The sequence below is a fragment of the Ostrinia furnacalis genome, unplaced genomic scaffold, assembly GCF_004193835.3.
Source record: "Ostrinia furnacalis isolate ACB-3 unplaced genomic scaffold, ASM419383v2 OfSCF0319, whole genome shotgun sequence".
Classification (NCBI taxonomy): domain Eukaryota; kingdom Metazoa; phylum Arthropoda; class Insecta; order Lepidoptera; family Crambidae; genus Ostrinia; species Ostrinia furnacalis.
Genome location: NW_021130558.1, coordinates 105962 through 130321, shown reverse-complemented (window position 1 = coordinate 130321; position 24360 = coordinate 105962). Strand labels below are relative to the sequence as shown.

Sequence of the window (24360 nt, the reverse complement as noted above, 5' to 3'; positions counted from 1 at the left end):
ATGGGCGAACTTGTATTCTTAAAATGACCTTACCTATACACCCATGAAGTTTGTCTAACCTTCCGCCAAACACCCTGTATAAAATTTTAGTTCCATCAGTGGTAGCATTTGGATTATCTTCATTGGCACAACACTTATGATTATTCTGTGGCACAACGCGTCATGGTCATGGCCGTTTTCATTATGTGGCTTTAGAGTGGCGGATTTCCCAGCAGGCTGAGTAGGCTGAAGCCTAGGGCGGAAAATTATAGGGGGCGGCAGATTTACAAAATTAAAAAATAGATATACCTACCAGTTTAAACAGACAAATTGGTAAATCACAATTTATTAAATTTTTAGTTGCGTTTAACAAAAACACGTTGTTAGCTTTTTCGTTCAATGCGCTTTTTCGGTCTTTGAGCGTAAAAGTATAATTATGCAAGTAAGTATGCAGATTTTATGAACAATATGTATGAGAGACTCACGTATACAAAGTCCTAAAAGTGTAGCGTTACTACGTTTTTTCCACCTGGGAATCGAACCTAGTACTTCTGAGTTCACTCAGCTCCACACTTAAGTTTATTTAGGTCTGTGATGTTGTAAACAAACTGTGAACAATAAATAAACCATTGAATATTTAACCTGGGAATTGATTTCCTGAACAAGAGAGTCGATCGAACTCTAAATAATACACAAGCGTAATATCAGCGTATGTAGATTCTATTAAAATTTTTGAAGAATTTTCGGGTCCGTGGCCGAGTCCCCCTGTGTTCGACGCACAATCCATACTCCTTACACACACACACACATACACACACTCGCACACGCACACACACACACATACACACACACACTAAATACACACACACTTATTCACTCAAAGTTCGCTTTTACTTGTTTTTATTCTCATGTAATAGGCCTTTATAATTAATCAACTTTAACTTCAAAATTATAATTATCATAATGTAACAACATCTGCCCCCCTAGACAAAACGCACTTTTTGATCGAATCGAAAATCGAATCCGTCAAAACTCCATACAAAGAAGGGGCTTTTCGACCACTTTTCGACTGGTTTGCGATTATAATTTGCACTTTGTCTAGACCCACTGAAATAGTTATAAACCTAGGGTGGAAGACGCTGGCAGCTGTGACACAGTGTATACTAGTACAGCTGTCAACGCTAACCTCTTTGTGTAATAATAATGTTGTTCAAGCTCCATTATGTACTTAGATTAAGAGATTATTGTAAACAGGAGTATATAATAAATTATTATTATTATTATTATTATGTTTGTACGCTTTGGAGCTCACGGGTCAAAAGTGGCCCGGTCCTTTATAAGGCTTGCGTGGGGATACAGATCCAACACGTAGAGGCCGTTTTAAGCGCAAAATAATCGACAAAAGTGAAAGTGGTGCACATGCTGGATCTAGTCTCTGACTATATCATGGGATGTAGCCAGAGACCATCCCCAGCCTGTGCACAGGAGCTATTGCAGTTATTGGAGAATGGACTAGGGTTATGGATGAAGGATGGATGGACTGGTTACTGGGCTATGGATGGAGACTACGGGGTGCGCATTCTAGGTCCTCAAATAAAAAGACCCACTCAAAAAGGGAAACTGTTACGTCAGAAGTACTGTCTCCGCAGTCGCCAGCATCTCAACAGTCCCCTTCTCGCTCATATGCGCATTCTACTTCTACGGAAGTACTGTCCCGGCAGTCACCAGCATCTCCACAGTCCGCTACTCGCTTATGTGCGCATTCTAGGTCCTCAAATAAAAAGACCCACTCAAAAAGGGAAACAGTTACGTCAGAAGTACTGTCTCCGCAGTCGCCAGCATCTCCACAGTCCTCTACTCGCTTATGTGCGCATTCTAGGTCCTCAAATAAAAAGACCCACTCAAGAAGGGAAACTGTTACGTCAGAAGTACTGTCTCCACAGTCGCCAGCATCTCCACAGTCCCCTTCTCGCCTTATGTGCGCATTCTAAGTGCTCATATAAACCGGCACCGGCTGAGCAGACGCCGGCGTCTCCAGAGCCCCCATCACGGGCTCAATATCCTGATTCACGTAGTGACTCCCGCTCAAAGAGGCATAAGGCATCCAAGCCACCTGGATCTCCAACTCAAACGCGCTCTCTATCGAGATCGCGCTCGAAGGCGAAGATAAAAGTGGAGCCGAAGATGGAATCCTCGGCATCGTCGAGGGCAGGCAAGACACAGTCGTCTTCGAAACGTCAGGCGCAGTCACCCTCATCCTTATTACAAAAGGTAATTATAAATAAAATCAATATGTAGGTATGCATGGTTAATTCTTTCTAGTATTACTCTCCTAATATACGAAAGTAATAAAATAATAAAATCGTACAGTACAATTGCGTTATTATAATAAGAAAAAATAACTGAAAGTTCAGTCTCTTTAATAGGGATTCAATTGCATTATAATACATAGTCATTGCCTGCCAAATTACAGCTGGCATTTTAACCAAAATCACTGATCTTCCTTTCTCAGAGTTCATCGCACCAATTATCAACGGAACAGCAACTATCGCAAGGGTGGTTGGCAGCTTGGGATTCATATATAGATAAGGTAGGTTCTCAAACATGACATGTTAGGATATGAACCCATGAAAAAAGAACATATATATTTTTTTGTACCGAAGAGATAAATAACTATGTTTTCGGATTTCAGGTTTCACAATCAACAAAGCAGGAAAGGGAAACGCCGTCATCTACAAGTTCACAATGGCCAACAATGAATACAGAGATGTCTTTTCGAGGAGCCCCCCCTAGCCCAGATCCAGAAATGCTTCCTCTTTACCCACCTTATCCGCCCTATCCGGCAGATTACTATCATTACTCACATCAATACATTGATCCGTGGATTCAGTATCAGTATTTACAAAATTATCAGGTTGATCGTCAGTATGAACAACAAGCACTACTTCCACCACCACCACCACCACCACCACAAACACCACAACCACCACTCCCTCCAAACCCGCCACCACAAACAGAGCCGTTGTCATCACAACCATCGCCGCAACCATCAGCAGCATTACCAAAACCATCAACAAATAAAAAGTGCGTATGTTCAATTCACATGAAAGAATACACCACACAAGAAACACAGACGCCAGATTTACCTAAGTATTTTTATGACAACCAATCGCTCTCTCGTAGCTATAAACAATTGTGTTTGACCATTACCAGCGCTCTAAAGACTTTGATCAATATGAGTAAAATATCCAAGGAAGTGAGTGACTTCGCAAAGCCCTCTCTCTTAGTTAACCCCTTAGGAATAGAAAATACAGAATACGATCAGTCCACATCACGAGATACAACTGAATCAGACACGGAGGAATCACGCCAACACCTCCGAAGGCTTCCTACTCCTAGAGAAGTTTTATTACATTGTATTATTACCGAAATGCGTTTCCAGATTACTGAATTAATGGCTTTTACTCAAAATCACATACCGGATGAAGAATTACCTTGCCCTGAAGTAGCAAACGAGTTTCAAAGTGAGGAAAATAACAGCCAATCGGAACAGCCAATTTACTCAGAGGCCTCGGAAGCCGAACCTATTCCAAGTGGCTCAGCACCTTCTGATAGTTCTGATCCTATTCCAGGGATGAGCGCAATTGTGAGGAAAAGACAAAATGAGAGTGGGGGAGCGCGACTAAAACGGATGCGAACGGGAGAATTGTTCTCTTCCTCACTACAAAGGGGTCCAAATTAAAAGATGCATGCATTTTTTGAATTTATAAACCTAACTTTTAATTTTGGAAAAATTGAGCTGATTAAAAACTTAATTTTAGAATTTTTAATACAGTAATATCAGTTTTACTAATCAAATGATATCATAATTTAAAAAAAAAAAAGTATTTTTAGACTTATCACATAATAATATCATTAACATAATAATTATCACGCTTGAAACACCTTTGCACTGTGATTTTTCTCTTGTTAATCCCTAAAAATATTAGATGAGTATCATCATAATTTGCCAAATATCAAATCTTTTTTGAGGTTTTTTTGATGAGTGCCTTTTTCCGGGTCAATTAGTATAGATATAAGTAGAAAGATAAAACATACAAAACAAATGAAAATTTAATTTTGATATTTTCCAAAATCTCAAGTGCCAAAACCAGCATTCCATTGACGTATTTTTTTTTTTACTTTTTATTGATGTTATTAAAAATTCGAGCTTTACAATGTTATGTTCTAATAGAACCAGTATTTAAAAAAATATGTGTCAAGAAGGTTCAGAAATATATTCAATTTTTTTACACCATAAGCATGTAAAGTCAAACGATTTGCTAGTAGTAAGAATTGAATTTCGAAACAAACTATATTTTTTATTATAATTCAGTTTGTAAAATAAAAATTGGAATACAATTCATGTAATCAGTAATACTACAAAAAAAATTGCATAAAAAATACCATAAATTTTTGAAATTATAACCAAATTTGTAACACAAGGTACCAATTTATAAAAAAATAAAAACTTTTTGAACTCCCTTGAATTTTTTTTAAATACTGGTATGTGGTGCCTCAGTGTGCAGTGTATTGGACCATTATTTACGACACACCCTGTATATTGTTTCATAATCAGCAAGGAAGAATTCCTTCCGATCAAAACAGGGGTGTGGATTTTGTAATAAGTAGTCTTTTTCTTTGACCGTAGGCAACCGAAACGATCCCGATCGAAACTAATTTCTCGTAACCCGCCCGAGACCGACATCAGTGAGGAGCCACCGCGGATGCGCCTCCGAAAACTGCCAAGGGTGGATTATAAAAAATATTATTATATACTCCCTCGGGCTTAGTCCACCACAGGTAAGAAACCTCCTGCACCGCTGAAGTTTCTTAAAATGTCAATACTGTATAATAAAGTGTACATAATAACTAAGAAAGCAACATTGTAAGGGTTATATAACGTCCTTTTTAAAGTTTTTAAAAAATGTGATGTCTGATAAGCTTTCAGCAAAAGAAGACAAAGTAAACAATTAAATTGGAAATTAGTGCCTTACAGTAGTGTATGTAGCATACTGTAAGGGTTTAATTCTGGCACCGGCGATACAGTTGCTAGCAAAGACAGTGCCTGAATCCCTATCAAATGTATGCACAATAAATTATTTGATTTGATTTGATAAGGATAATGCACCCTGTCTCAAATGCCGATCTGTACCAAATATTGAATTCAACAAAACGCAAAGTTCAAGAAAACGATAGCGATGTTGAAAATATATTTCAAGTAACCCAATTGCTTAACAGTGAAAGTGTAATATTATGACGATGGGATGAACAATGATTCCCTAGTGGCAAATGGCTGCTCGTCCAACTAATGTAAATAGTTTCGTGAAAAATAAAAGTGTAAATTATCATTAACTAAATAGGTTGTAGGGCATATAACAATTGTTGGGAAACGACAGGTAGACCAACCTTTTTTGATATTTTGTCTTTGTTTTTGTACTTTTTTTATTCCTTTTGATACCTTTTTTTTTTATTTTTGAAGTGTATGTTTTGATATCCGTCTGAGCATTTTTGGTAAAAATAAACCTGTAAAAAGTTTAAAGGTATTTCGTTACTTTTGGCCGCCCGAGCGACTGTCCACTACAACAATATTTTCATAATCATAATTAATTCGTTCGAGCGATCATGATCACGAACGATATGGCGGTAGCTCTAGAAGATGCATTGGGGCCTAGAAAGTGTGTCACCAAGGTGATGGCGAATTGGAGAGAATTCGCTAGCGCCTGGCAGCTGCTCGGGGTTAGGAGGGATATAAACACCTCCCGTAGACCAAAAGGATGATAAAAAAAAACTCCGTCATCAAACACCGGACTTACTTCATAATACTGAAATTCAAAAGATCTGAATTCGAAGTCTAGACTGTTATGACAAGACCTGTATTTACACAAGCAAAACAAAGCAATCGTTTGATCAAAGAATCGGAAATGTCCAAAGACATTGAGGAGAAAACGAACGAGTGTCTGCCTAGATATTAGGAAGAAACTTGCGTTCGCACGCTGCTGCAAGTGCAATGCAGTGCTGTTTGCCACCGAAGACCCCCCAGACCTGAAAGAAAGTTATATAAACTTGTAATACAATCCTATGATGTCAAATAACTTTTCCACCCTTATAATATAAGAGGCATAAAGGAAAGGGATGATGCTGAGCCAAAATATTAAAATAATGTAGTAATAAGATAAAATACCTTCATTAATAGTAACTACTCGTAGTTATTAATTGCATTCATTAACTCTCAGATGATAAGTAATCAGAAAAGCGTGTAAAGGAGAAGAACATAGAAAACAAACAAAGTCTAATAAAACATTATTTTAAAATGGACTCACTTCACTTTGGTGGTTGGAATAAATGCTATTATGTTGGGAGATTTAGATTTAGGTAATGACTCATTACCGTAGAAAGGAATGACATTAATATTGAAGTGTGTGGTTATGCGGAATTTACCTCCCTTAGCCAAGTATTTGACAATTGTAGAATTCGACTGTCAAGTAATTTACTTACCATTGGATGGAGACCAATTTTTCTGCTCTTATTATTCCACTCGGAAGAAGTTCCCAATTTTGACGTGATCAATATATTTTTCTTCTTCTTGACGTCGAAGTAAGTGTAAGTAGTCTTGAAGTTGCTTCTTGGCACTTTAAGAATTCAACACATACACACCATACACTAACAGTACATCAAATGGTTCTATTTGCTGGTGGCGGCCTTTTATACATTGCTCTTCTATGCTATAAATCATGAATTTTCTTTGTATCTCGGTTCCATCCAGAAATTCAGTAGATAATGTCACTTACAATTTCAGGACAGACCAGTTTGTACTTATGAGCTTTCCTGAAATCTCTCTGCTTTTCGTGTGTAGGGTATAAGTTACGAGTTTCAAATAGTAGTAAACTCCCTGCTCTACCGTCGTATTCTTAAGTGTCCCTTAGGCGGCAATGACGCTACTGTTTTCAACTGTTTCTTCCGTGGTATGTGCCCCTAATTTACTTCTTCTTCTAATCTTCATTCCAGTTAGATTAGAGCAATGACAGCTGACCCATACTATTAATGATCCATATTTATTATAAAAACCATGGAAATTATGTATATGAACAGTTTTCTGCTATCCCAGTAGATTCCAGGTCACGCGTCATTAAATCTGGCTGGAATCATCTATATTATATAAATTTAATAATATAAGAATACTGTTATCCGTGTCGCTTATAAGAAACATATAAAATATTCATATTCAAGAAGGTTTTTGATGTACTTTCGAGTCATTGGTCAAGATGACCAGTGACCCAACTGACTAGAAGGGCTCAAGAGGGGCCAAAAATGTAATAAAATTGGAAAATTAAATTGTGCATTTTATTAAATACGAGCTTCTTAATGTAAGTGCGATGTGGAAGCGGGTAGCGCAGATCCATCACCTTGAAGCGAACGAATTAATACTTGTTGTGATAAACTAAATGTACATATAAATTAATAAAAATTACAGGAATAGTTGATGTACTATTCGTTAAAATTAATAATAAACAAAATAATAAAATAAGTTAGATAAATCTAATTTAATCATAGTGACCTGAAGATTGTAGGGGAGAGTTCGGTATATTGTACCGCCGGGTTAATGTACCACCCTTATATTTCATACAGTATTTATTGAATGTCTGTAATTGCAACACTCAGCAATGGTTTTTGCCGTGACATTGAACACGTGTGTTTTATTTGAAAAGATTTTTTTAAATTGTTTTCATTATGACAATGCATGTTTAATTTGTAATTTTGTTAAATTTAATGTTTCTAATTTATAATTAATTAATATAATTTAGTAAATCATATTTTGAAGTTATAATAGCATTATTATGTTTTACATAACAATAAATGACAGCAAAAGACTGGCAAAAGAGATTAGGAACAAGTGTGCATTGCAATAATTGGAATCACGAAACTTGAACTCAAAATCTTCATAATGTGTAAAACAATATCGATTCTATGTAATTAACTACTGTTCCTTTTCGTTACCTAATTTGTTATGAATGTATCGAACATGTGTAAAATGTATAAAATATTATAATATTTTGCCATAGTTTTTATAGGCTTGAAATTTATTGAAATCCGGTTGGATAAATTGGACCAAAGCTCTGAATTCGTATTTTATTGATTTGTGCTAAATATGTAACAATCATGTTGATTAATACCCATGAAATAGTAAGTTGAATAATTTATCTTTTATTATAATTAGACATTAGCAAAAACAAATAAAAACTATGTGTAAAATAGGATTGAAAAAAACTCGTCCAAATTACCGGACTCTCCAATATATTTCGTTTTTTTAGGTGAATGTCTTTTTTTTAATATTATTTTCTCTAGTTTTCTTCTTCTACCCTAAACGGGCGTTAGAGCCAAAGCACACGATGCGGCGCGGCGCCGCAGCGCAAAGGTTTCGCCAAATCCCGCGGCGCCGAGCGGTGGCTCGTGTGCGCCCATCACAAATATTTCTATGTACAATGACGCAATGACACCGCCCCGGCGTCGCACCGCGCCGCCGTAACGTATCGTGAGCTTTGGCTCTTAGATATAATATTTAAGTAGGTATTTTGTCTAATCACTAAGACTAAAAATATTGTCAAGTGCGTGTCGGGCATGCGCAGTGTAGGGTTCCGTAGTTGTCCGTCGTTAACACAATATATGTATTTCAGAAGCAAGCAATTACTTCATCTAAAGTACTAGTATTATATTATCTGTGATCTAAAGTCACTTTTGGTATTATCTTCTAAGGAATTTTTATTAGGTAAGAAATTTTATAATAGGTACATAAGTTAAACGACTATTACTCTTAAGCTAAACATACCTCCACAAAATTACAACTCTCTAGTGCCAATAGTTTCCAAGCAAAACGGATGGACAGACAGACAGACGGACATGACGTAACTATAAGGATTTCTTGTCAGGCCTACGGAACCCTAAAAACTGATACTTAACCTATTTAGGTTGTATTGTACAATGTAACACATATGTGTTACATTCCTTTGTAACTATTACATTTAGTAGGTACTATATGTGATTAGTTAAGTAGCTTGTAAGTATGTGTCTATTTAAGTATTAAAATAAGAATACAAAAAACTTGTTTATTATTTACCGCAATCCCTATAATTTTTATGAAAAGTAGCACCTATTAGAATGTCGTAAGATGATGTACTGAATTGTACTGTACCTACCTTCTGTCTGTACGATTAACCCGACTACGACCTACCTACCTATGGGCTACTTAATTCCCCCACTACAGAGTTTGCGTCGGCTGATAGTTTAGTCGGGCAGTTCAGTATAAACATCTTATGAACATAATACACATTAGAAAGTGCGCACATTCAAATTCATGTTTTTTAAATATTTAATGTTATTGGTATAAAGGTTCTTTAAGTTACTAGACATACCTACCTACCCATAACACGAACCCTGCAAGGTGCAACATGAGATTAATTACACCCATAGAGATATAGAGAGATGCCAACTAATGCGCTGAGTTCGAAACTCAGTGTCGCATTACATTACATAATTCACACACACAAAGAAATAAAAATATGTGCTCATTATCCACTGCGGTATCAGTACTCAACGTTCGATTAATCTTTAGTACTACGCAAGCAATGTAAACTGTTTACATGTAGCACCACTGTACGTCGTAGTATTTGAGATCTAAAATTCATCACACACTGCAACTTCGCTCTCGGTACTAAAGAAATAAACCGACAGTGACCGACACACTCGGGTGGTGAGACCAGCGGTGAAGGGTAAGTAGGTACATTGTGAAACCAAAAACATATTAAAAACGCCATGTTTTGGCAAGATACTTCATTTGTTTTAGTAAATAGTTTAAAACGATAGACGTTTACGCCCGTATTCACAAACATTACTATGAGGCCTCACAGTGCGCGTGGACGCACAGGATGACACACGACCAATCACAGAGCTCTATTCAGCGTTGTGCGTTCTATTTGCTGCTTCACTTTTAAGCAAGCATCGTTTGTGAATACGGGCGTTACAACTCAAATACTACGATGCACAGTGGTGCTACAGCTTTGGTGTCATAGTCACAAGTGCTGAGGCAGACGTGTTCTATCAGAATACAGCACTTTTTTTGCCGGCACTTTTGATTTTGGACCAAAATGGATGATGTCCTTTCTTTGACTGTAGCCTAAATAAAAACGAGATACGAGTACGCCATAATATAGGCAGGATCATCGGGATCAACGGATGCTGATTCTTCAATGTCAATAATCATCTTCTACTTACCTACATCATCAGGACATCCTCTTATTCACCAGACCGAAAATGCCTCGTCTTCTGGGATCTGATTAAGCTGGAGTAAGTAGAAAATAATTTAAAAGCGTGTTAAAAATACGACTACTAGTCACGCACTCTGGCCCGTAGATTAATAAATCATAGATGGATAGTAAACGAAAAAAGTGAGGCAACTTTTGACGTCAAGTAAAAAATCTGACAAATTTTGTTTTAATTAAATGTATTATTACATTTATACTATTAAACGAGCTTTATACATATAATATAGATACTTAACTAATACTAAAATTTTGATAACGATAAACGCACTTTCGAAAAATCGCCTTTAGTGTACATTTTTCGCAACGTTTTGACAGTAATGATATAAGATTTTTACCTCACTAGACGAAGGGCTTGTTTAACGTGAAGACTATCCATCTAAGCTCTGGCACAATCAAGAGCCACTTATTCTACTAGTGGTTTGTATCAATCTACCATGAGGTCGCGGGTTCGATCCCCGCGCAATACAATCTTGTGGACAGGAATTTAATCCATTGCTTCATTGCTCGTTTACAAAAACATGCCACAAAGTGGTAATAAAAGACAACAACTGGTACCCATAGTACATAGCTCCGCTTAGTTTGGGACTAGATTTAACGTAGTGTGAATGTCTAAGAATATTTAGTTATTTTAATAAGAAGCTTCGTGCGAAATAACCACAGTATACATACATATAGGGTGGAAACGATAAGTGATCTCACTCGATTATTTCTAAACTATACAAGGTATCGAAAAACTGGTTACTGATCATGAAAGTGCTTCACGAGCTCTTTCAAACGGTACTAATAAATAGGTTACAGAATAAACCGGGTCTACCTGAAAATTTAATGTTTCCAGCTTCCATACTAAATGTTTATGCCAGCCGCAAAATATTAGAAGTGTATTTATTTTATTTATTAATAATAAAATTTTAGAATAAACTCGTAAATTGCATTCTTATTTGAATTTACTTATAGAATACATTGGTTTTAGGTTTTACTTGCTATAATATTATTATTATCAAGAGATGAGTGCAATGACTGTGGTACCTAGTACTAAATTGTATGGAAGAAGGAAACATTGAATTTTTGGATAGATCCAGTTTATTCTGTAACCTGTTATTGATACCATTGGATAGAGCTTGTAAAGCACTTTTAGAATCAGTAACCAGTTTTACGACATCATGTGTAGTTTTTGATATTACGAATATGTGGCTTTACCAAATGTATGTAAGCTGGAAACATTGAATTTTCGGATAGATCCAGTTTATTCTGTAACCTATTATTGATATCGTTTGATAGAGCTCATGAAGTACTTACAGGATCAGTAAATTAATAGATTTTCGATATGTTATATAGGTAGTTTAGAAATAATCGAGTGAGATCACTTATCGTTTGCACCCTGTATAGAACTCTTTAGGTTATAAACAGTTTCCTATTAAACTCTATCCAGACTGGTTCTTTTTCAAAGCAAGTAAAAATGAAAGAATACTTAATAAATAAATAAATAATCTTTATTCACAAATATCATTTCCTGTGATGTAATAAACCACAGCTTCTGCACTAGGCTCGCAGAATATAGTATAATAGTATAATAGACTTACTGAATACTTTTCTATGATTGTTGATTTAGCTCAGTTTCAATTGATTTTTTATCACAACTTGCAACAAAATATAGAATTAGCGCGGTATACCTACACCTAACTCTCTCCTACAACAAGGGGAGAAGTGCTTGTGTGAATATTTCTATAGAATTTGACAGCCGCGGCGGCATTTACCTCTTTAAATATGGCAAGAATTCAAAGTAACATCGTACATAAAGCTTGCAGAGTTAGGCCGTGTAAAATGATAATAAATGAAAAAAAAAAAAAAAAAAAGATAATCTTAGTTCTACCTGAGATCTTGGTGATACTTTACTTGAAAATGTTTCGGTGAAATTCAATTTTCAAGTGACTAACATGACAGTCAGCGAGCGCTTACCAAATTATTTAATTTAATTACTATTTACTTAATTACTATACCTCTGATTCTACATAATTCTCGTTGCAACTTCTATGTAGTCAGTATCTAGTTTCTTACTAAACCTAACCTAACCAGAAGTAATTATAATCATCAGACATCAAAAAACTGGCGAATAATTACCTACTTACCTACTTTTAGGCAATGTTGTAATGAAACGAGATGTTATGTTTTGCTTGTTTATTTAGTGAAATTAACAAGTTCACAACATTTCACAAAAACCAGAAAGCAAACCACAATCATGACAAAAATCAATAATAAAAAAAATTGCACAACACATGGATTTTTGGTATATTATTAATGATGAAATATGTAGAAAAACTATCACAAAACAAGTAAGTGGTAATTTTTGGAACACAAGATTATTGCTAAATTAGTGTACATTTCCATTTGTCGGCCGTTTGGTGTAGTGGTTCGAAGCGGACTACTATTCCGGAGGTAGCGGGTTCGATTCCCGCACAGTACAAACATTTGTGTGCATGAACACATTTGTTTGTATTGGACTGGGTGTTTTCTATGTATAATATGTATGTATTTACAAAAAAAAATATTTAAGTATGTTTATATCCGTTGTCTAGTACCCATAGTACAAGCTTTGCTTAGTTTGGGACTAGAAGCGCAGTGTAAAATGTCCAAGGATATTTATTTATTTATTTTATTTATTTATTTAAGTTGTAAGGCAAACTTCACATTTATCACGACAATAAATACTGATTATACCTACTCATAATTTGAAAATAACAAATCATTCATATTTAGCACCCAAACCAATACAACCAAGTATACTTACAATGTAAACATATACTCGTATCTAGTACACGTACATACATACATACAGGTAGCATAAAAACATTGATGTTCTATTCCTACATTAAACGGATTCGATAAGAACCTAATATTCACCTTTTTTTTTATCCACAGCGAGGTAGCTCTTGGCCTGTATCTCACCTGATGGTAAGTGACGATCAGGCCGAAGGTGGAAGCGAGCTTCACCCGGAATCCTCAACACGGAGGAGCTTCAAAATATGTCATGTGTTTTATTCTATTGCAAAATACAATTATTCAAAGATACACTATTCTACTACAAAATTTACAATTCGTTGTTCTTCAAACTTCGCCGGTTGCCTTCGATGTTCTTTGAAGTGGTCCTCACACGTCCACATCTGGCGATGATTGCGTCTTAGAATAGGAAAACATTAAGACGCAATCATCGCGACAAACAGGGTGTGAGACGTTCTTATTTGTGACTGCTTCCAAATTCGCTGGCTGGCTTCGATTTTCGTTGAAGTGTTCTTCACACGTCCACTTCTCGTGGTGATTGCATCCTAAAATAGGCAACATAAGGATACAATCCTCACGAAAGACAGGGTGTGAGACGTTCTTCTTTGTAACTGCTTCCAACTTCGCTGGCTGGCATCAATGTGGTAATTTTTGGAACACATAAGATTATAGCTAAATTAGGTACATTTCCATATAAGTTGTAAGGCAAACTTCACATTTATCACTACACAAAATGCTGATTATATTCGTGATTTGAATACAATATATTAATATAAATACATAGATATAACAAACCATTCTTATTTAGCACCCAAACCAATAAAATTAAATATCATCGAATAACAAGACAAGTATACTTAAGAACTAGCACAATGTAAACATATTAATATCTAGTACGCCTATACACACATACATACTGGTAACATAAAAACATTGTTGTTCTATTCCTACATAATACGGATTCGATACACACATAAATACACATATTTTGAAGCTTATTATGTTACAAAATACAATTATTCATAAATACACTATTCTATTACAAAATTTATAATTTCGTTGTTCTTCAAACTTCGCCGGTTGACTTCGATGTTCTTTGAAGTGGTCCTCACACGTCCACTTCTGGCGATGATTGCGTCCTAGAATAGGAACANCAATTTTTGAAAAACCCGGGTTTAGGACCCGGGGGGGCAGGGGCCCCGGGGGGGTTCCCCCCCCCCCCCCCCTGGTCATAATGGTCGGTCTGGTCACCCACCCCAGAATGGTCTGGTGCCCCCCGATTTTTGGTACCGATTCGAAGAGATGTTAGTACGAATGAGGAAGTATGTGATACCAATCTAATTTGACCGTTGTCATCCCCTGATGCTTGGCATCTGGGGCGGACCGCCCCCAACGCCACTACTGTTTAGGACTATTCTTCAACCAATCCATGATTCTACCTGCCTCTTAAAGCTTTACTTCACACCCTACAAATTTTCTCTGACCCAGCCTCTTTGCCCGGGTGTGGAACCAAATTCTTTGTATTTTGTTGTACTTCAAATTTCGCAGGCTGTGGCTGTTTCTGAAGTGATCCTAAGGCTTTCACTTCTGGTGGAGGTTTCGCAGCAAAATAAATAAAACTAAAGCTACTAATAGTGAACTGAAAAAGGTACCTACTGCTAAAGGTGGAATGAATTGGAGTTAATCTATGAGACACAATGTTTGTGTGTTTGTCTCTAGAACTATTTAAGTTATTTACTTGTATACTTACCCAAATCCTTGGGACAGACCTATAAAGTTATGTTCCGGTAAGGCCTAAATCAGATTTATATTGAAAAAATATCATTTAAACACTGGAGATCGAACCAGCTAATCTTGAAAAGTAACTAACACAGCTAATCTGCTTAAATAATACAAATAAGTCTCATATTTTATGTAAAATGCTCCAATACAGGTGTTTCCCCGCAGAATCGCTAAAATAAAGTGGCAGTGGGCGGGGCACATAGCTCGTAGAGCTGATGGCCGCTGGGGCAGGAAAGTTCTTGAGTGGCGACCACGAGCCGGAAGACGTAGCGTGGGCAGGCCTCCCACTAGGTGGACCGACGATCTGGTGAAGGTCGCGGGAGGTGCCTGGATGCGAGCGGCGCAGGATCGGTCTTCGTGGAAATCCTTGGGGGAGGCCTTTGTCCAGCAGTGGACGTCATTTGGCTGAAACGAACAGGTGTTTCAGGCCTCGTATATCGTATTTGATCAGCTTCCAAAGTACAGCACATCAGATTTTTTTGTTGCAAAATCGCCTCTATTTTTTGAGAAATGAAACCTGTTTTGAGACAAATAAATACTTTGAAAATTATAAATAACTTGAAAAAATCGAACTGCCTAAGGCGGGAATTGAACCCACGATCGTGGGTTCAATTCCCGCCTTAGGCAGTTCGATTTTTTCAAGTTATTTATAATTTTCAAATTAGTTTGAGATGCGACTCTTAACGCTAAAAATTAAATAACTAAATAAATACTTTCTATTCTATTCTATTACAACTGTGTGTAGCTTAACATGCTTACCCATTAGCTCTTTACCAGGCAGGCTAAGTGCTTCCCGCATCTGTCAGGGGAAGCTTCATAGCCTTTGAACTCTACTACAAGATAATAATGTTCAAAATATGTCGACAAATGGCAAAGTAATTACAGGTAGCAATTAAATTTTACGTTTTCTTTGAATCCTGAGGTAATGAGGACAAAAACTGCCATAAGATAGAAGCCTAAACTAAAATTAGGTATGTACTGTATGTACACAGTGTACTTTATTAATAAGATGGGGTAATGTAGTGATTTTTATCATGTGTGTGTCTTTCAATTTAATTATAAACTCTACTACATAAGAAACAATTCTTTAAAAGTTAAGTATTTCGTGGTTTTTGTATTTTAATAAAGTATAGTGTATTGAATACTAAATACAGAAGGGTAGCGAAATAAAACATCAATTTCCAATACATATTTCGTTATTTATTTTAAACATCGATAGTTGATAATTAAAGTTATTCATTACATTCATTTTGCATTTTTAATGCTAAAAGTACACAGAAACATGATATTTGAATCGAAAAATGTGCGTGGGACTTAACCCTGAGTTCCCGGGACATTTTTTTAAAATTTAGGATAACAAACAATTGTACAATTCAGAGACACAGTAAAAAGTTATACATAGACATTTAGTTATTGTACAACCCGCACCGCTATCCATATAATTGACATTAATTAATACAAAAGATGCCTTAAGAGCATATACAAGTACATTTACTACACACATTTGAATCATCGTGTTACATCGACGCATTGCCAAGTGAGTGTTAGTTAGTAATTATTAAGAGCGTTTACGTCTANGGACTGGTTACTGGGCTATGGATGGAGACTACGGGACACCTGCCTGGTTCATAGTCTCGGACTGAAAAAATGGCAGGCGGTGACTAGCCAGCGACTAAATGGGCCCCCCCTGGCGTCATGGGTCGTACAGACCGGACTGAGGGGCAACATTGGCGTCTGCCAGCTCAGGAGTGTAGAGAGGTGTGCTGCGCTTTCTCCGAAGTTACTCGCGGCGTTATGCCCTTTAACACTTCCACCCCTGGAGCATATAGCTCTAGCGACTCCACTCTGGCCGGCCGGTTAAGGCAAGCCAGAGGTGAAAGTCCTGCAGACCCTCTCGGATTCCACTTCGGCAAGCCGAAGACGAGGGTCTTGACCGACTCTCGGGAGCACTCGGATTAACAACTGGCCCCGTGGTGTCGCTACTCACCAACAGCTCGCCACAAAGCTGCCCTGCGGGGCTTTTATTATTATTATTATTACTGGGGGACTCGGCCACGGACCCGAATTTTCAGTTACAGATTACACCGGCCTTTTCTGAGAACCCAACTCGTTGGAACTCCATCGTTAAAAATTCTTTCACCATAAAATCCTACATTATTTCTGAAGAGCACACTCATGGTACGAAGTTCGCCGGGTCAGCTAGCTTGACACATATTTAGGTTAATTTGCAAGTCGTTACATTTAGAGCAAAATCAATCAATGTAATCTTTCTGTAATTATGCATTTTTGTCATTTTTCGTTAATATGAAAACGATCTACTTTTTTATCCGAGCAACATGATTAGGCGACGTTAACCACATCATTATGATTGTTGTATGTAGGGTACCACCTACGTGTATTTGTCAGGACTTCCCCGGATTTGTTGTAGTTTATAGGGCGCCCGAGGCAGGGCAGGGTTTGTTTTCCGGGCTATAAATTTCAGTCTATATAAGGCCGATGCCAGGCGATGCACTAAGTTTAAAAAAAATCTTTTTACATGTCCGGGTTCTGGCCTCTAAATCCGGGGTTTTCATGCGTCTTATCCTGATTGCCAAATTTTAGAGATGGAAACCCTAGTTGTACCTATGCGACATTTTCAATTTTCATTAAATCCACATACGTGCAAGTTGTTCGTAGCTATTGTGATCTCAAAATGAAAATAAATTGACTCTGGAAAGGTATTTTGCCGGAGTTAAAAACCAGAGAAGGGTCCGATAACGAAGGCCCCATGCCACAGAATAAATAATAGGAGAACTCTCATACATACATAAGTGTAGGTAGGTACGCTGCTCTTGTGTAACAATAGCTTTGGTACTTAAGTATGTCATTATTACGTGTCGTGAGAAGTAGGTACTCGTAATCGATTTTCAGGAAATTTCAGTACTAGATAGCGGCCCCCAAGTATTGAAGAAGTAGCACGAAAGTAGCCGAGAAGAACGCAAAGCAGTTGCCTATGTAATTTGGAATTGTTCCATTCAGCTTCATTTTTATAAAGAACTGCATGCTCAGTAATAAAAGTTTTTATGGATTCAACTGGACACTGTCTAGTTCATTAGAAAATTGAAACTGGTTAGCACAACCTGAGGCCTGATAAAGTGCTAAGTCACCATGTGGTTGCTACGCTATTGACCGTACTGTACCCAGGATCGGGATATCAGGATCATTTTAATCGTGTGTGTGACATTTTCAATGTTGGAGTACCTACATTCGTTCGTTCGTTTCAGCCGAAAGACGTCCACTGCTAGACAAAGGCCTCCCCCAAGGATTTCCACAAAGACCGGTCGTGCGCCGCTCGCATCCAGGCACCTCCCGCGACCCTCACCAGATCGTCGGTCCACCTAGTGGGAGGCCTGCCCACGCTACGTCTTCCGGCTCGTGGTCGCCACTCAAGAACATTCCTGGAGTATGTACATACGTAGGTGAAAAAAAAATGTTTAAAATTATACAGGGTGTCCCAAAAACAATGGATAACCCTGTAACCATCGATAGGCCTCGCCATGGTCTCCCTAACGTCCAATTTTGACCCCAGTAAAAATATCACCGTTTTCAAGACTTAAGTTTTTGTGCATTTTTAGAAAATTGCCACCTGCGATTACTTTTTCTCATGTCATTTCTACAAATGGAGGATACTTTTCAATCTTGTTTTTTTCCTTATCACAAGATATAGTTAGGCTATCAAAAGAAAAGATTAAAGTTCAACAAACTAGTTTAAAAGTATGAAAATTTTAAGAAATTGCAGAGAAGAAGGAAAAATTAATTCATTGTCTTGCACATTTGATCAGCCATCGTGTAAAAAAAATTAAGGAAGACCATCGTGCCCATTACCTTAAAAACTTCCTTGGTTAATTGAGATTCTGAAAAGGTATCACAAGCTTATGTATTCTGTATTATTTTTATCTTATGGCTACTTGAATAGCAACTAGTATGAAAACTGCAAAAATGAGTTTTTCTCGTAATTTAGTTAAAGTCCTAAATCGTGTACTAGGGGTTACTACGCGACCTCAGATCACTATGATCTGAGTACGCGACCGACTCGCCCATTATCAGATGCCATGTCGGATTGTTAAGGTACTTTTCCTTATCGAAAATAGAGGCATCATCTTTTTTTGGACTGCGTGATGGATCTTAGATGAGCTTTTGTGGCTTTAACTAAGCAGAGCGACTACACTCGCGAGCAAAAGTTTGGAATCACTTACATGAAGTTGTTTCCACGCGATCTTGTGTACTAACGAATTTGTTGGTAACAAAAAAAGTGGCACCATTTTAAAGATTAAACTTTTATCTTTAAATTAATACCAAATTCATTTAAATCACACCAGTATTTAAAAAGATATCCCGGCTGATGTGAAGAANTTGATACATGTCTTTTTCGTTACTTCTTCACATCAGCCGGGATATCTTTTTAAATACTGGTGTGATTTAAATGAATTTGGTATCAATTTAAAGATAAAAGTTTAATCTTTAAAATGGTGCCACTTTTTTTGTTACTAACAAATTCGTTAGTACACAAGATCGCGTGGAAACAACTTCATGTAAGTGATTCCATACTTTTGCTCGCGAGTGTAGTTCATGACAAATTTCAGCGTTAGCAAGTAGGTTATTCAGTGGCCTTATAGAGTGCCGAATCGTATCTAGTGGATGCTACGCTCTTTTTTGGACTGCATGATGGATCTTAGATGAGCTTTTGTGGCTTTAACTAAGCAGAGCGACGAGTTCATGACAAATTTCAGCGTTAGCAAGTAGGTTTTTCAGTGGCCTTATAGAGTGCCGAATCGTATCTAATGGATGCTACGCTCTTTTTTTGGACTGTGTGATGGATAGATGAGCTTTTGTGGCTTTAACTAAGCAGAGCGATGAGTTAATGAAAAAATTCAGCGTTAGCAAGTAGGTTTTCAGTGGCCATAGAGTGCTGAATCGCATCTAGTGGATGCTACGCTACCACTGTTTGAGACTGATGCGTAGAATTAGTGAGCCCATTATAGCATACTCGGAATCATTATAGGTGTGTGACATTCTCAATGTAGATAAAAGAAAAACCATTCAAAAATGATAACCTAAATTTTTATTTAAAAAAATATTTTTTGAAAGTTTTATTTGCAACCTTGGGTCTGTAATAATAAAGTATAATCTATTTTCAGCATTTGACAGTATGGAGGTTCTTTCCCTAACTGCCAGGGTTAGTTAGTTCATTGTAATATTTTTTTAAAGGATTGTGTGATTAGAATTTTACAGCTTCAACTGCATAGAGTAGTAAAAAAACTGGTTAGCAAAGTAAGTATCCAATGACCTGAAAAAGTCGAGTTTCTTTCCCTAACCGACACGGTGGCCACTCCATTCATATATTTTTAAAAAGGCAGTATACATTTATGTTATAGAAACTTTTGACGCTTCACTTACAGAGTGGCGAGTGGATGAATTAAAGCATAGAGACAATAAGTTTTTGAAAGAAACCAGGTATCTCCCTGATCTTATAGAGTGCTGAGTATTAGACTAATTAGTGGTTGCTACGTCACCGCTGTTTGGGACTGATGAGTAGACTCACAGTGCCTATTATGGCTAAGTACAATTTGTTTACTAAGTGAAAATTCCAGTGTTGAGGATGTTGGGGTACGCACCTACGTCAAGTAAAAAAAATACAAAAGTGATTCAAAAATGATACCTAAATATTTATTTAAAAAGCCTTATTTGCAACCTTGGGTCTATAATAATAAATTATAATCTATTTTCAGCATTTGATAATATCGCCGTCCACGCAGCGGCCCGAGACGGGGTCGAAGCCGTAGCCGGCGTCGCACGACAGCAGCCGGGCGCGGCCTTCCTCGCACGAGAAGAACGCGAAGCAGTTGCCTTCGTATCTGGAAATTAAAATTTTGGAGGTTAGTGATTAATCTCTACTTACTAGTTACTTAAACCTGAAGAGTGTGTTTGCTTGAACGCACTAATCTCAGGAACTACTGTTTTAGATAAAAACTTTTTTGGGTTGGATAGCCCATTTACCGAGGAAGGCATTAGACTATTTATCATTAGATACCCTACAGTCAATAGGGGCGGAGCAGTAAAGAAAAAATGTTAGAAATTGACGCCATTGACGCCGAGTAGCCTATTATATCAATGGCTTAATTAGATAATAATAATAATATGAGTCATCAAACAATACCTTAATTAGATAATATGAATCATCAAATCTATTTTCCATTCTGAATAGCGTATCAGTTGATTGGTGATGTCAACATGCCTATTATGGATGGATAGGCTATAAAATACCTATTTTATAGCCTCGTACCTACGAGTAATCCATAAATTCCATAATAGTTCATTAATGGAAAACTTAAAGGTACTATAGTATACATACATACATACACGATCATATATATTTTCTAGTAAGACTTCGCTACTGGGCTGGATATGACCAGTTTATACTGAAAGTAGTTAAAGTTAAGGGCTAACTCCACCATCATCATTATGTACTTACTTGTAGTTAACTGGCCCTTCTATAAGTTCACCAATTTCATTTACCGGTGGAGGGGGGCACGTGAATCCCAAGAAAGCTGAAAAGATTAAATATTTTTAAGAGATGACAAATTTTTACTAAATGCTATGACTGGTCCATGATTACCTTTATATTCATTGGATGACGTCCATGATGTGAGAAGCGGTTCGAAGGAACGAAATAAGGATGTAGTTAGTAAGAGTTATGTCCGTTTTCACCATCAATCCTTAATTTTTAAGTGACCCCTATGGTAACATAACAGGAATTTTGTTGTCACCAGGAATTGATGGTGCATGCAAAACGGGCATTAGGCTCTTGTTTCACGGACGTATCATGACGGATACGCGTTGGTTCAGAAACCCAGCATTGTTATGACAACAAACCATTTATTTTGCTTAACATAAAAACATAGGTAGCAATCACACACTCTAGACATATGCTTTTCCGAAATATCTTACCAGCAGCATTGCAAGTGGACACAGTATCAGGCCAGTCGCAGCGGGCATTGCTGGGGTTGAAGGCCAGCCCAGGGGGGCAGGCCATCTCGACGGCGACACCGTCGACACACATGCGGTAGTATCCACACTCATCTGCTGTGGCCTTGGGGGACGGGAAGAACCCATAGAGGTGCGGACACTCGGCGCTGGGTTGAGCGGGTTCTGGAAAGTTCCATAAGTTAGCAAAATAGGGCTCTGACTACTATGGTCAGGCCTTAGGCTACTCTATACTGTAACTCTACCACGCGGGTCCAGTTTTAAGTGGCCATCCATATTTATCTTTGTCACCGCCTTTGTTATCAAAGCCAATAAGGCTGGGTTACATTATCTTACACGCACAACTTTAATAGTAAGACCCGTGTCTTACTTATTTTAGTTGAAATGGAACGCGAAAGTTTAAAATCTTATACGCACAATTTTAACAAACGTCGTTACTGTTAAAATAAGATGATGGAACTCAGCCTTAGTGTCCATTGATTATTTCGTCGTTTTTAAATTATATTACTTTTACTCACGAGCGATACCACGTCCTGCGCAATCCACCTCCATGGGGTAGCCACAGGGATAGTTTGGCCATGCCACTGCAGGGTCAAAGTGGAGACCGTCAGGGCACTGCATTTCCCTTGATCTGTAGTCCTGTATCAAAAGAAATTTATCTTAAAATTACTACGACTTATCCGTATTACTATACGAGAAGAAAATCTTATACTATACAGGTGTCCTTGTAAGTAATGGATCAAACTTAAAGAATTGATTCTACGACTCAAATGCAACAACTTTCCCCAAGAGACGGAAATTCAAATCTTCCAAAAATAACAATAATTTAATGTTCATAAAAAATGTCTTGAGTAATTCTTCTTCTTCTTTTCGTGTCGACAACAGACCTACACAGTATCAGCCCAAATATCCGCCACAAGAGTGGCGTTGTCAGTAGCACTCATCAATTCCTCCTGAGTGCAGTTGCTTGGGCACTCAGGGCATGACATCAGGTGCTTCATCGACTGGGGAACAAAACCGCACCTGCACTCCATGTTTAAGCCATCCAAGAATCCCCACCTGACCAGATTGTCCTTACTACGGCCAACCTGCGCCCGAAGTCTATTTAAAGACTTCCAGGTAAGCCAGTGGAGCTTATGTCCAGGTGGAGGACTCTCAGACATAGGGACAAAAGGGCAGGGGAGATCAGCGCTTTCGCGCCATAGCCTGCATCTCTCTTTTGACCGATCGTCATGAAGGAGAGGGGACACACTTGAGTAATTAGCCAATTTTTTGTTTGACCCATACTAAGGATACACTGTAGGTTTAAGGTAGTAAGGTAGAATGTAATATTATTACGAGGCAGATATTTCAATCGATTACATCATGTAAATAACATGTTAAACCTATGTTACAAGTTGCAAGAAAATGTTTTTATGCAATAACATTAGTAAGATGTTTTCTAAGCATTCCACCAGCCCGTCCATTTGCTTTGTTTTTGTAATACCTACATTGCGCTGTGCGCATGCTATGGTCTTAGGTGCCTATATTTTATTGAGTGTCTATTGAATGATCATTGTTTTTTACAACTTCAGGTGAACATAATGCCTATGGAATATTATTTTCCTTTTTTTGGACCAAAGAAATTCCATTCATGCTTAATTGGCTTTTTCCGTCTCTTTTTTTCGTAGTCTCATGCCAGCATTAATTAAGATAACGTTTTATAAGAAGGACCTAGTAGAGCCGATAATTTATTGTCTTTATTTTATAGGGAAAACTATACAGCAAACTAGATCGACGAACAATTTAGTAAGAATTACTATTTATTTGCTCAATTATTATGTATCTGAAGAAAACTATTAAGGCTGGGTTGCACCAACTTACTTTAACGAATGTCAAACATCTGTCAATCTCCATACAAAAAACGCCGGTTATCGTTATAGTTACGGTTTAAGTTAGGTGGTGCAACTCTACCTTAATTCTACAAAGTTACTTTACCTTATGTAGTTTCTAGCTAACGAGTTCTTATCATTCGATTGATTTGAGGGTGTAATGTAATTTAAAAAAAAAATTCAACTTACCCGACATTCTACGTATGCATCGCAGTTCCCTTCGATGCCGTAGAAACCGTTCCGTGTTCCGCAGACGGGATCCCGTTCTACAGCTATCTGACCGTTGCCTGTTTGGATTCAGTTCTTAAGTTTAATATAAATAAATTAGGCGAAAATAAAAAACAAAATTCGTAAGCACTATCTTTGGCACCACTATGTCACACGTAATTTTTACACATGATATAATTTCTAAACGTTAAATTTTTGTACTCACACATTGCAACAATGGCAAGAGTAAAAGACACGAATCGTAGCATTTTGATTTTTGTCACTGACCACTCCGCGGTCTCTTTTTTCTTGAATGAGTCTATATGACAAAAGTGCCGAATTATATAGCTTTGCTAAAAAACATT

The 24360-nt window shown here is 37.4% G+C and overlaps 3 protein-coding genes across 3 annotated transcripts; 2 read left to right on the top strand and 1 right to left on the bottom strand.

Annotated features, from left to right (window-relative positions):
• The first annotated feature begins 1533 nt into the window (after window positions 1-1533).
• On the top strand, window positions 1534-2587 carry LOC114359808 (uncharacterized). The gene is made up of 2 exons (XM_028314318.1): window positions 1534-2250; window positions 2492-2587. The coding sequence occupies exons 1-2, from the start codon at window positions 1534-1536 to the stop codon at window positions 2585-2587; spliced, it is 813 nt and encodes a 270-aa protein (XP_028170119.1).
• A 144-nt stretch (window positions 2588-2731) lies between these two features.
• Window positions 2732-4889, top strand: LOC114359299 (uncharacterized histidine-rich protein DDB_G0274557-like). Its single transcript, XM_028313629.1, has 2 exons — window positions 2732-3063; window positions 4670-4889. Exons 1-2 carry the CDS (start codon window positions 2907-2909, stop codon window positions 4696-4698), a joined length of 186 nt encoding a protein of 61 aa, XP_028169430.1. The 5' UTR covers window positions 2732-2906; the 3' UTR covers window positions 4699-4889.
• A 15689-nt stretch (window positions 4890-20578) lies between these two features.
• LOC114360028 (protein obstructor-E) lies at window positions 20579-24333 on the bottom strand. The gene is made up of 6 exons (XM_028314586.1): window positions 24222-24333; window positions 23978-24075; window positions 22436-22556; window positions 21882-22082; window positions 21406-21481; window positions 20579-20788 (listed from the first exon to the last, which is right to left on the bottom strand). The coding sequence occupies exons 1-6, from the start codon at window positions 24262-24264 to the stop codon at window positions 20659-20661; spliced, it is 669 nt and encodes a 222-aa protein (XP_028170387.1). The 5' UTR covers window positions 24265-24333; the 3' UTR covers window positions 20579-20658.
• Window positions 24334-24360: the final 27 nt, after the last annotated feature.

Bases quoted from the DNA above. Each gene is read 5' to 3' on its own strand.
- LOC114359808 (XM_028314318.1), top strand. From the start codon at position 1,534: ATGGATGGAGACTACGGGGTGCGCATTCTAGGTCCTCAAATAAAAAGA. The intron at 2,251-2,491 runs GTAATTATAAAT...TTCCTTTCTCAG, and splicing joins CCTCATCCTTATTACAAAAG to AGTTCATCGCACCAATTATC.
- LOC114360028 (XM_028314586.1), bottom strand. From the start codon at position 24,264: ATGCTACGATTCGTGTCTTTTACTCTTGCCATTGTTGCAATGT. The intron at 24,076-24,221 runs GTGAGTACAAAA...GAATCCAAACAG, and splicing joins TCTTGCCATTGTTGCAATGT to GCAACGGTCAGATAGCTGTA. The intron at 22,083-22,435 runs GTGAGTAAAAGT...GGAACTTTCCAG, and splicing joins CGCAGGACGTGGTATCGCTC to AACCCGCTCAACCCAGCGCC.
- LOC114359299 (XM_028313629.1), top strand. From the start codon at position 2,907: ATGAACAACAAGCACTACTTCCACCACCACCACCACCACCACCACAAA. The intron at 3,064-4,669 runs GTGCGTATGTTC...CTTTGACCGTAG, and splicing joins AAACCATCAACAAATAAAAA to GCAACCGAAACGATCCCGAT.